Raw genomic sequence first — 13,654 nt, 5'->3', positions numbered from 1 at the left:
TGGTGTGTATGCTGGAATGTGTGTGTGTGTGATTGCAAAACACACTTCTTTAAGACAGTTGTGGTTGTTCTTTGACGTCTGTGGAACTAAATGTTCTGATTTTTCATCAACTTGTTGCCATGGGAAACCGCTGATGCTGTTGTTCAGAATGATGTGAATGCAGCTATTTATACAAACTGTCTGGGTTCTTATGCAATTACAGGTTTCCTGCACAATCAAGACTGACCCACTCCGAAAAAAGAGGAACTTCTCACACTGAAGCTGCTGCCTGGAACAAGGCAGACTAACTGGCAAGATGTTTATGATGTAAGTCTGCTGCTTTTCAACAACAAGCATTATGTAAGATAGAAGGCATCACAAACACTAAAAACTAAGTGCATTCATGTCACAGAGGTTCATCTGAGATGACAGCAAGCTGAAGAGATTCTCACCTGTGTTGGATCCAGACAGATTGTATCTGGAATTGGCTTTTTTGATGATATTTTCATGGATCTGGTACCACTCACTCTCTGTGTTACACCTTAGGGAGAAAAAAATGAAGCTTCAGTTATGATTTTGGGGGGGGGGGGGGGGGGGGGGGGGTTCACATTTTGTTGTACTGTTTTTGTAAATGTAGCAAAACTTAAAGATGGCTGCCTTTATAGCTGTTGTTTAAGCCTTAGGCTACATTCAAACTGGCATCAGCAAAGCGCCTTGAAGTGACCACTTCCCAAAAAAAAGGGACCACTTCCCCCCCAAAAAAAGGGACCATCTAAACCAGTTTCATATTTCTGCTTTCAAAAAGTCTTAGTTCATGTGTAGCTGCTCAAGTTTTTAGGTCCGTTTACAAGCTCTACGTACAAAACGTACAGCCATCTTTTTTAATTTTTTTTTCAAAAACAAAATGAAAATAAACAAAAGAAATATAGATAAATAGATAAAACAAAACAATGTGCTCGAAAAGGAGTGAGTAGAAGAAAAATCTTGTATGTACCCACCCACTTTTAACACCACCTTATAATGTGCATATTTCTATTTACAGTTTTTTTATTCTCAAAACATTCAATCTACCCTCTGTATATCAATTTACATACATGCAAAGTTCCAGTAGTGACATCCTATATATATTTTTTAAATACTTGTAAACTTTTGTTTTGTTTTAAACTTTCATTAAAATCCATTCCATACATCCACACCACATAGTCTTTTTTTGTAGTACAAATGCCATTCAGCTGTTTTCTTAAATCGTAACCCACATCTCTGTCCTTGAACATTTGTTGTATTTTTGCTGGAAGTAGCTTGTTTCTGGCTTTAAACTTACTGAATACCGTTTAAATTTAACTAGTTCTCATAATTTTAATAAACCATATTTTAAAAACATTCAAAAGCATTTGTATGGGTCCCATAGTCCACACTATTAGCTTTTGTACAAAGACTGTAAATTCGTTTTATAAGTGCTTTCCCAAACTTCTACACTGTACTGTAAATATGGTAGTATTATTGATGAATACATTAGTAAACTTGATTTGTGAGTGAGTGTATAACATGTTTTTCCCAACACTGGCATGTCTTTTGGAAGTTTAGCTTTAATCTGTGGCTTCCATCTTATTTTGTGGTAAAGCATGGTAAAGCGTGTATGTAGCATGGGGGCTGACTAGAACGGCTCCAGGTTTTTGGGTTGTGGAGGGTCAACCTGTGGAGGGTCGAAGGGGAAGCCCAGGTGTGTCTCACAGTTCTCCACCTTAAGGGACTTCATAAGAATGGAATGTACCATTGTTGTGGGTGTGGTATTCGTACGGCTACTGGCAGTTTTACACGCGTGTGACTCACAAGTGATGTTGTATGATGTCCTTATGCCACACTCAGCATGAGGAGATGCCGAGTTACGTATAACCTGCACCCGGGGTGTGCGTACGTTCTACGTAACTATTAGGTATACGTAATACTTTATAAGTGTCCGTAGGTCAGATTAGTGTCCATGGGACGTCTCTGAGACGCTCATGCAACTACGCTCTGATTACCGAATTTCCTAATTTCTAACGGTCAAAGATTTAGGAGATTCACTTATCCAATGAACAGCACTAACGGGCTTTCCATTTAGGGGGTCCAAAAAAATGGAAAAATGTATACAACACGCCTACATCTACGTACTCTCGCGTGTTCACTACAACCTGTTTCTCCCAGCATGCCGTAGAAACAAAATGTATCTGAACATTTTCACTCTGCAGGTTCACCAAGCGGACTACGATCTAGATTTTTCGCACAAGCCACCGAGCTGTAAAGTAAGATGGGCTTTAGAAATGTGTCAAATCACAGACGGCGCATATTTTTTCACTAAAAACTACTTTGAACGTATTTTTACAACCATCAAAAGATTCAATATTTCATGTAGTGGAGTCCAATGATTCTGCAACTAAAATTCTAACCTCATCATTGAAAGGAAGAAAAAGAAGGCGAACAGATTAGGTGTCAGATTATTTTAAATACAGATAGAAAGTGAGAGATTTGGGCAGATGAAGACGGAGATTAAAAAAGAGAAACAAATAAAGATGGAGCGATAGAAAAAGATTGGTATAGGAGATAAAAAGAGATAAAGTTAACGATACACAAAAAGAAATATAAAGAGGGATTAATTGAAAGAAATATTAGGATAGCGAGACAGATAAACAAAGAGACAGAAATACAGAAAAAAAAGACAGAGATAGATAAGGACATAAAGAAATAGACTTATTTTTTGTTAACAGAAAAATAAACAAAAAAACATTTGTCTACAAGGATTTTACCGGATTAAATCTATCAATATTTAGTTTTCACCCATCCTGACAGAAAAACTACTTCTTTAGCAGTTAAATGACATATTTCTTTATTTGTTTAATTTTCCTAATGTGTATGTATCCTACACATTTATTAAAGTCTGTTTTGTTTCCAGAGAAAAACACTTTGAAAGAATTTGGCCGGTTGGTCTGATCCAGCTCCAATTTAGGTCAAACTTCTGTGTCAACGGTAGCTTTTTTTTTACCCTTCAGGGTATTATGAGGCCAGACTGTATTGAACCACAGAATGCTGCCACTGCAACAGCTGCCAGTCAACAAAGCACCAAAGCTCTGAAGCATCGCTCAAAGGGAACTGCAAGTCTTCATATTTTTTTTGTTTTTTGTTTTGGGAATCTCATCTTTAAAAGAGCTGCGGCGACTCACGTGTAAACTTTCAGCAGGTGGTCATCCTTAGAGTCTGCGGTGAGGAGATCGGCTATGCTGACCACAGCGCAGCCGAGAGGCCGCCTGTACTGCACGCTGCACAGGTTCTTCTTCTCCCCAGCTCCCATCCTCCCTGCACAGAGCAATAAGAAAACCCCGAGAGGTTCAAATCCATGTAAGGCTAAAGAGGGCGAAGCAGAAACCATCTTTTTCCTACCTATTCTTATGATGTGCACAACGATGTAGACATCTTTCCGCAGATCGCTGCTTCCCAAATCCTGAAAGAGAGCCAAAACAAGACGGTTAAGTCAACTCATAACAGCTTTAAGATGCTTCCGAACCTTTTTTGAATTGTTACTGCCCACCACAAACAGCGTGCACTGTCTCTCCGTCTTCTCCGGCGACTTGGGCAACCCGCTCTTATTCAGCCTGACGAAGAAGCGTTCGCTGCACAAAACAAGACACAGACGAGAAGTGATGACACATCCAGGTAAACGCTCGTCTCAGAGTCACAGCTAACAGCAATGGATGAAAATGAACGTTTGAAAATGCCAGAGGACACTGAAGGCACCACAACAAAGCTGTCTGAAAAGTTTAAACAAAGAACAGCCTGGAGGGAAACCAGCCTGAGGCAAAGACAGATACACAACTCAACCAAACCCCACAAAGCTTTGGGGTAAAACATCTTAAAAGTACGTAGCACCAACATTTTTTGTGACTGCATCGAAAGCAAATGCTTCTTGATTCAATTCATCTCATATCCTGCTTTCATTTCACAAAAATAATGAGTTTGATCCATAAAAGAACAACTCTCTTGAAAATGGGACGATGCATTGAACATCTCTGATGATTCACATTTAAAACGAAGGTGTGACTCAGAAATGGATTTTGTTCTGTACTCTGATGTTCTGGAAATGTTACATCCGAAAATACAACTCTTTGACTTACGGATTGAAGCGCATTCAAAAGCTAAATGATCTGGAGTCTGGTGTAATATGGTCCAACTCCACAACTAAACAAGCAGACTCAGATTCAGAAACCTCTGTGATTAATGCAATAAAGTTCATAGTGTCTGCAGTTACTAACTGACTTCTTGGTTCTTTTTTTATCAGACACGATTTGTGTTTAAACATACCTGACATGTTTCGACAGACGCGTTCCGGACAGCAAGGGGCGGAGTCACCTGTCAACATTTTTACATCGATTGTTTTTATGCACGTCATGCACAACCACCTGATGAGGACTCTGACACAGACAAAACGCATCCGTCGAAACATGTCAGGTATGTTTAAACATAAGCTCTGTCTGATAAAAGAACCAAGAAGTCACCTTTGTGGTTACATTTGCAAGGTTCCGTCTTTTATCGTGGGAGTTTTGTTCCAAAAGTAACATGTGATAAGTAAAATCCACAATGTAAGATTATAGATGTTTTAAGGCTGTAAACCCCTCACTACACACTTCATAAGCTTTTCTCAGATAGACTTTTCTGAAATAAAATTCTCACACTTTTCTCTCTCGTTTAGACTCTTTTAAAATTCAGTAATTCCAATATTATAGAACAAAACAAAGTTCTGTAATTGAAAATGTATGTACATTTTGCAAACTAAACGCATTCTGTTGGGGAGACAGGACACGGAGGAGATATATTCACAATGGTCTATAGCCGATAAGGATGAAGAACACAATGCGGTGTTAACCCTTTATATTGTCACCGGCGACAGGGAATTAGCACGCTTTTTGATAATCTTTGACTATTTACGCGATCAATGTGAGTCATCTGATTGTGACGAGGACAGAATCGGGTTTTCATCTTGGATGTGCGCCGATTTGCAACACATCACTAACACAAAGTGTTGGCTAAGGACACAAAGCTGGTTTACACTGAATGTGTAAGCAACTGAATACTGTAAAGTGTTACATATCAGCACAAGGGCGCCTTTCTCCGCTTCAGAATCAGCTGGTTTTACGTTAATTGCGTAAAACCAAAAACATCGACGCTGAAGCTAAAGCTCTGGTGTTAAACGGTAAAAAAATAACGCAAACTTGCGCTAAAGTATTTTGAGGGAAAAGCGAGACCGTGAAAGGTGAACCGCAATGTAGCGAGGGAACATTATTTTTATGAATCCTAATACTTTTGAAATGTCTTACAAATGTGGGCGGGATCTTTTGAATAGCAGATGACCATTGGTTCTTGATAGCCAACTGTCAGCTGTAAGATCGGTCTATTACTCATTCACAGAAATGGTTTAGTGATATTACCATGATTGGGGTTCACATTTCACAAAACTAACGAGTCATAGGGTGTGTAGTCGAGCTACACACCCCAACTTTAATAGACTAATGCTTGCGTCTTCCCCCAACAAAAAGTGTTTTGTAAATAGTACATTTCTTTAAAGAAAAATCCCTACAACCCAGTCAGAAAAGTCAAATTCCTGGTTGCCAAAATGAAACCGTCCTCAAATGCTCCCTTCCTCACACAACCAGAGGCCCGTTCCTTTTCCCTCTGTACTCCGTCCTCCCCATTCCCGCTGTAGTGCATGGTGTAAGCGGCGGCAGCAGAAAGCACCCCCCCCCCTTATATCTTGGCTGGTGAGCGAAGAGCTAATCCAGTTAGGTGACTTTCACAGTCCACAGATAAGCAGAGAGAAAAACCTTGTAATACAGCAGCGTCTGACCGTAAGCCAAGTCACTGGCGCCGCTAACTGCTGGAGCTACAGTACAAGTGCAGAATTGACCCCCCCCCAATAGATCCAATACATGCTGTCCATGAAAATGTACTTAAAAGTCTAAAATATCAAAGTTAAAGCTATTTTTTAATATAAAGTCTCCTGATTGGACTGTAGTTTACTGTCTTGTCCATGCGGGGCAGTGGGTCTTTTTATTAAACTGTTACAACAGGATATCTGTTGAATTATTAGTAACAGTTTAAGAGTTTAACATTAGGAAAGTTGGCTCTTATCAACAGTGATGGGGTGTAACAGTTAAGAGTTTCTAATTCAGGAGTTTCTTCCCGTTGAATTCTTCTCCATCGTTCACGACTTTGACGTCCTTAACTTTCTTTTATTGAAGACACTTAAGTTGGTTCCACGCCACTCCTATATAGAAAAGTCTTCCGCTTCATTGGTGAACCTTTTTGATCCCCAAAGCGGATCCTCATCTGCCTTGTGTGGCGTCACAAACTTCCGGCTAGGATCAAATTAAGCCAATCAAATAAAGTCAATTAAAAATAATAATAATAATAATAAAACGATTTGTGGTTAGTACAGAGCAAATCCAGAATCACTTCACATGTACTGTATGTCCTGAATTAATATATTCTTTGATAGCAGCAGCTTTGTTTGGGTCTGTTTGGGTGTTTTAGGTTCAAGGCGCTTCATGCCAAATAAGTTTCTGTTAAAATGATGAACAAACGTCATCATCCAATCATTGATGTCCCATAATACCTACTTTTACTAGTTTCTACTTTGTGTCATTTTAAACGTTTCATTTTGATTTCTGAAAATTTAGTTGTCTGAAGCATTTCATTTCTATTTTCATTTTGTTCTTTTTCTGTCTTTTTTTTGAATAGTTAGTTTCAGAAATTTTCTTTTGATCTCTATAACCTAATGTCAATTTTTTTTTGTTTTGCTCTTTAATTGCTGTGATCTTTAGCTGTAGTTAACCCTTTAAGACCAATAGTTTCACAGCGACACCTAAAGAACAGGCATTTTTGACATACCATAAATCTACAACCGTTCACACGATCCCCGTGAATCATCTGGCGCAGAGAAAAGCGGCTGTTCCTTCTGGCTTTGCACCGATATGCAACGCATTACTAACGTAGAGCGCTGTGGCGCATAGCCGCTCTTCTCGGTGGGAGTATCAACTGATACACTCTTCACAACTATGCACTGCTGCATATCGGCTTCAGAATTTGCTGGAAGTACACTGATTGAGTTTGAAAAGTTACGATAGACGAAAGAATGCTAAAGCTCCGATGTTAAAGGATTTGAACAGACTTTTTTCGGCCGCTTCAACTAGTTTCGGGCGCGTAAGCAGAAGGTACTGAACGACTCAGATGTACATTCTCATAAGCAACTATCATTCCTTTTTGAGCTGTTACACCTGCACACACATACAGGACTGTCATAGTTGCGGAGATTTCCTTCTTTTTTAACACAAAACGGCTTTGCGCAGCGGTGCGAGCATTAAAAAATCCAGTCGCACGCACTGCCAAAAACAAGACCATTTACGATAAAGTGGCAGAGAATGAATGATTAATTTACAATAGAAGTCTAAAGGATTTTGGCTTTTTGGAGCCAACGGGTACTTCCTGTTTGGAACACCAGAGGGAGAGGTCACTTATTCCAGTTCTCATATACAATCAATGGCTTTAACGCAACACAAAGGCTAATTGCCCTCCCCACTAGCTCACCATCCTCTTTCCTGATCTTGATGAATGTACTGGCTCACACCATGAGTAGTGGGGACGATGACCAGCTGACGTGTAAAAATGTTGGATACATGTTGAGTAATCTCAAGGAATTTTTAAAAAAATCATTAAAATACTGACAGTAATGGATCTAGGAAGTACAAGACGTTTAAAAAGATAAAAGTGTGATGAGTGCGAGCGATGGTACAGTAAACCACCGTCACATGAAGAGTCTGTATTGAACACAAAGACGCTGCCGAGGAGCATAGAAGCCCATAGCGTTGGCATGGCGTTGAGACAGCGGGTCAGAGTCCCATCTGGTCCGCAGCGTACACACAAACACAGATACACACACAGAAATTACCAGCCCATAGTGGAGCAGCAAACATGGCTTCTAGCCAGAGAGATTGTGTAAATGTGTTTGTGCCTCCCTGTTTCTGTATGTGCCAGACAGTGAGAGACAACATTGGCAGGCGGCCATTGGGAGAGTTTTCCAAAACGACAAGTGATGAAAACAAACACAGGGGAAATTTCAAAGAGTTTCCAGAATTGAAATAACTTATCGTTTTTAGAGGCCATGAGAAGACAAAGAAAAGAGAAAAAAAATGTAGTGGGTATTGTTTTTTTTAGAAAAAGTGTCATTTGAAGCCCAGTCACGTCATTTTGATGGTTTTAGTTGAGCGCCTGATGCTGCATCATGAGGCAACAGAGAAACATTTTGGTTCGTTTAGTCTTTTTTTTTGTTTTTAATCTTGATATCTCCCCTTGGTTTGGACATCAAACAGAACCTCACGCCATCAATAAAGTGTGAGTTTCCAAATAAAAGTGTTAACACTCTGAAATGCACGTTTTTCGCTCAAACAAATCAATTCTTTGTGTTAGATCTGGATCTGTTATCTGTTGTAGCAAATTTGGAGCTTAAGAATTTTTCTTTAATAAAAAAAGCAGATTATTCTGTAAACAAAAGTAAACATATAAATACAATCTTGTGATAAATACATAGTTTTTCCCAATTCTCTTGTATAGTATTATTTAAAAAATAATATTTTTTCTTAAGAGTGCAAAACCTAATAAAAATCCTTCAAATTGTGCAACTTTATTACATAGACCTTTAATATAATTTTATTTCAAATTAAAAGTCTCCAAGTGACCATTTTTTACACAACCTTGTCAAAGCAGGTCCATTTATTTAGAAATGTACTTTTTTGAGCAGATTGACTGTAGACAAGGTGGATCTGCTTTGTGTGACTCTACATCCTTAAAGCTGCTAGCAGTAAGAGCACATTTAGAACAACCCCAAAGAATTTACACTTTGACAATAATAAAAAACACAATGAGAAAACCCAGTGGATGTGCAGGCCCCACCCACTTGCACTGATTGACAGGGAAAGTCATTTTGCCCAAAGAAGACAAAACAAATAAAAAACACAGTAATAAAAGACTGCATTTGCCATAAAATGTTATACAGTTATATGAATATAAAATGTTTTTTAAAATTAATTTTGCAATTATTTTTAACAATAATAAGTCATTGATCTTACCCCCCCCCACCCCACCCAAAAGAAAAGGAAATATACTGAACACACTGAAAATGTGAGTTATTTTTCAAAATAAAGGTCCTCATTCGTATGTGTCTGGGCATTGTTTATTTACTATTAATGAATTTAAATTCATTTTGGAGCTCCCTATCTAAAAAACCTGTTTATTTACTATCTGAAAAGAGTGAATTCAAATATATCCCCTTATTTGTCACACACCTGGGTGTGTGTATCGTTTTTCTCACTTCTGACCCACCCGTTACAGAAACTGCGACCCAACCCTGTACTGCTGAGTCAAATAGGGAGGCGTTTGAACCCACAAGCTAACAGTCTCAGGCCAAACACTCCACTGCTAGCCCACTGAGCAATGATCCTAACTAATCTTTCACTGGATGAATGATTACCTGAGAGGACGGCCCTCCCGTCCATCATAAATGTGAAAGAAGACCTCTAGCTCCTCCCCCAGGTTGGCGCTCATTAGACTCTTGACGTGCACAAACAGGTGATGGGTGCTGGCGGGCGCAGGGGTTTCCTTCTTACGGTGCCGATTCTCCATCTGCAACACAAACAATAAGACTTCAAATGACCTTTTGGAGTTGGAAAGTTTAGTAAAAGCACCAAATTTGTAGTTTATAGACTTTCTTTGATGCAGAATCAAAGATGTGTCTTCTAATTCCACTGAGACATCTCACTCCCTTCTCCTTTGACTTGCATTTGCGTAAATATTTGAAGACAAAAACATACCTTGGAGGCCCGTTAACGTTAGGAGTTGGGTCATCTAGACCCACTAGACAGTGCTCTGAACCTTTTTTCTTCAATGATTTGTGATCTTCACTGGTGTCCATGGATTACATGAAATCTTTCCACCTTTATCCACCTTTGTCATGGTAAGGGTGGGGTCATTTTGATCACACAAGATAACAGAAGGGTTAAAAGTCTTCATAATATTTTTAATACATTGTGCCTTATAATCCGGAGTGCCTTATTTATGGATTAATTATACTTAATGATGTTGAAGCGAATTTGAGAGGGACACGGCGATCCATCAAAATGTTTGGTTGGGTGTTAATGTGACTATGCTAATATGTCTAACGTGTAGCTGTATCGGCTTGTGTTTTTTTTCTTTTTTTACGTGTCACTAACAAGGTTGGGAGTTAGCGTAGTGACAGTCAAGTTTGCAAACAGGTTACAGCTATAGTGAATACGCTAACGTGTAATGTGTCACAAGCAAATTCCAGAATTACCGTGAACGCCAGATAATCTGTCTTTTGTCTTCATTAATGGGCCTTCTAGTTCAGTTCACTTTAAATAAAGACATAAGTTCAAATATAGACCATTCATTGATAGTGCGCCTTTTAATCCGGTCCGTCCTACAGTACAGAAAATACTGTCGTTAAAAAGTCGTGTAATATAGAAGACTGCCAATAGCACCAGAGGACAACATATTACAACTGCAATTATGACAGAAAATGTAGAAGTTATCATAAAAATATATCATATCAAAACAAGACTGAAAGAAAATGATCAAATCCCAATTTTTAATAGAAATAACTTGTCCATAAGACCAGCCATTCCAATCATTTTTCTTAGAGAAGCAATATTTTTCCTACACAACCTCTTCACCTGGTTGCCTCAGATACAAGAGCATTGATATAACGATTCAGGCGGAATAAAATGTCACACCTCAGTGGGGTCTTTCATTCGCCGTGGGAGTTGCATACTATTTTAAAGTCAGTCCATATGAAAAAGATCAATAAGGGCTCATGCCAGCATAGCCACGCACTGTAAATAGCCTTCAAATCAATGAGAATATTGCAGCTTTGTTTGCACGCATGGCAGTCATTGCTGCTCAAGTATCCACAGATTCTGCATAGAACTGGAGCACATTGAGACTGAAACACTGCCAGATTTACCCTCGTGGCTTGTGGGGGGGGGGGGGGGGGGGGGGGAATCAAAAAGAGAAGATTGGTAAAATGGGATTTAAGTGGTGTAAAAAAAAAAACAAGGAAAAAAGAAAGAAATTTGGCATTTCAAACCCCTATCCAACCCAAAAATGCTTAATTAAGAGCAAAGGGGTAACTGCTACAGTCCGCCTGGGAGTATTAATTAAGGATGGTATAAAAGTAGGGTTTCCATTTCTAATTAAAACTTGATATGGACTACAGACATACACAGTGTTGTGTAGTACTGCAGCTGTAACTGTGCTAAAGCCTTTTGCTGCCAACTAATAACAGAAAATTTGACATGACAAATTTTACATGTCCATTATAAAGTCAAAAAATGCCCTGCAGGCAGGCAGAGCAACTGAGACCTGCAATTATTTTACATAAACTGTGATGTGTCACAAATTACAGCCAAAGGCAGAAACACGTCTCTGTTGCCTTATTTCATTAAAGCTGAATTTTTTTTAAAGCAGATTTTTTTTAAAAGCCAATAAAAAAAAAAAAAGTAATAGCCACCTAGCTTAACCCTTTAACTTCGGAGATTTCGCCGGCGACAGCAAAACAACACGCGCTCTTTGAACTAGCGTAACTCTTCAATCATATAAACAAATAAAGTCATTCCAACGGATTCTGGCACGGAAAAGTGGCTTTACATCGAGATGCAACACTTTAGGCAACAAACCGGAAGTACATTTTTTTTAAAGCACGCAACAACAAAAAAAATTTTAGCATGTACCAAAAACATTGACCATTTGTAAAGATTTTATTTAATATAATTTGTTTTATTTGGAAAAAAGACATTCAAGTTAAAATGTATCTGGATAAACTAAGAAAAGCTCTTTTTTTAGGTTATTTAGGTAGATTAGAAGAAAATATGACTTTGCATTAGTAAAATTAGCATCTACATTACAAATATTCCCCGAAGTAGACCTTTACTAAGCTTCATAAAAGACGAACTTCTACTTTTGCATTTTATTTGGTGAAATACAAAAATAAAAAATACACATAAACTGATTTTTTTCCCCATAAAAGTGCTTGTTTGAGAAAAGATTTGTGAAATCCTAACGTATTTTAACTTCGTACAATTCTTGTGCTAAGCTAACTTTTAACTTGGCTAACTCTTAGCCTTCTAGAAGGAAAAAGAAACTCTTATCTAATTATAAACACAAAAAAATGTAAATGACAACGCGAGACAAAATCAAAAATGACAAGCACTTCACAAACACAACAGTAAACAACATGACGAACACATTTTGCTTTGTCACAACTCCTCTGTCTGAGCTAAAAATACAACTGAGCAACACATTTTGAAGGCTGTGCACATGAGACGGCCGTAATTCTGTTTTGGATGGAAAATGACTGGGTTTGTGGAAACCCTGATTTACGCTGTGGGATTTTGTAACAGGGTTATTTTAAGTGTGCAGTTCAGGCCGCCCAGTGGGGGGGTTGTGTGTGTGTGGTTATTTCACAGCTTAAGCATGACTAGACACAAAGGATAAACATGAGAGTCTGGCAGCCCTGCAGGCGTCACGTGATGCTGTCGGCAATGAAAGCAGACTGAGAGGAGGCGAAACACAGAAATGACACGGTCACGTCAGTCATCTTTTCCTCAACAGCAGAGTCTTCCACCTGCCCATCACATTACACAGTTCTTGAGAAGATTCTAGTATTTTCATATTCTTCCATTATCCCTAAAAATGACCTTCTCTATTTGGTGATGTAAGATCTGTGAAAAGAGCAAAAGTGAACCATAAAGAACCTTTTGTAACTGCAAATTCAGAACCAAACCAGAGTTTTGAGTCAATTGTTGCATCACCATTGACTGTATAAAGGAATTGGACTGAGTAATCCGTCCTCTCTGGCGTTCCAAACAGGAAGTACTAGATGCCTCCAAAAAGCCAAAATCCCGTAGACTTCTATTGAGAAATAAGCAGCTATTACTCAGTAAATGTATCTATCAGAATAGCCATTCTTGCTGTGCTACCTTTTGTTTAAGACCTATTCCGTGGCGTGTTGGTTGGTCACCTTTCAGCACATCTCTTCAGGGGTCGTCACAGCGAATCAGCTTTCTGTGATTCTTACATTTGGCTTGGCAGAATTGTTTACACAACCCTGTATTTTCCCCAGGCTGGGGACTGGCACAGGGAGACCCAGACTTTGGCCCCCTTGTGGCTACATAGTTGGGCAGTTGCATGCGTGAAGGGTCTTGCTCAAGGGACCCACACAGGATTAAGCGTTCCCTGGTTATTTGCACGCCAGTCCTGCATCCAGCCAACTGAGCTGTTGTGTAACAAATGGAATGATAGGAAATGAAAACAGGCTCACCTCACGCCAACAGTCCCACCCACAACTCAGAGGTAAATTTCGAATAAACTATGTGCTAGAAAACAACACAGGTTTTTCTCATCATGGGAATGCCTTTAGACTAGATCAAGAGTCAAGGTGTTCTTTTTTTTTCATATTTTTTCTATAGTACAGATTACTCAAGTTATAAACTGGCCAATTAGATGCCTTAACAAAGGTATGTCGTATCACAACGAATTTTCAAAACATTTGACAGATTTTTTCCAAACCGATGTTTAAATG

General features: G+C 38.9%; 1 protein-coding gene across 4 annotated transcripts in view; it reads right to left on the bottom strand.

Moving 5' to 3' along the window:
- dock4 (dedicator of cytokinesis 4) overlaps positions 1 to 13,654 on the bottom strand; it is a 152,657-nt gene that overhangs the window by 77,942 nt on the left and 61,061 nt on the right. For all 4 annotated transcript variants that reach the window (XM_011490916.3, XM_020714319.2, XM_020714318.2 and 1 more), the window contains exons 8-12: positions 9,530 to 9,681; positions 3,542 to 3,623; positions 3,394 to 3,454; positions 3,177 to 3,309; positions 432 to 520 (exon numbers count right to left, since the gene is read on the bottom strand). In XM_011490916.3, coding sequence (XP_011489218.1) covers positions 432 to 520; positions 3,177 to 3,309; positions 3,394 to 3,454; positions 3,542 to 3,623; positions 9,530 to 9,681 — 517 coding nt within the window. The remainder of the gene's footprint in view (positions 1 to 431; positions 521 to 3,176; positions 3,310 to 3,393; positions 3,455 to 3,541; positions 3,624 to 9,529; positions 9,682 to 13,654) is intronic.

This window comes from Oryzias latipes, chromosome 23, assembly GCF_002234675.1.
Source record: "Oryzias latipes chromosome 23, ASM223467v1".
Taxonomy (NCBI): Eukaryota; Metazoa; Chordata; class Actinopteri; order Beloniformes; family Adrianichthyidae; genus Oryzias; species Oryzias latipes.
Note: the sequence above shows the minus strand (reverse complement) of the source record. Positions and strands in the feature narration are given on the sequence as shown.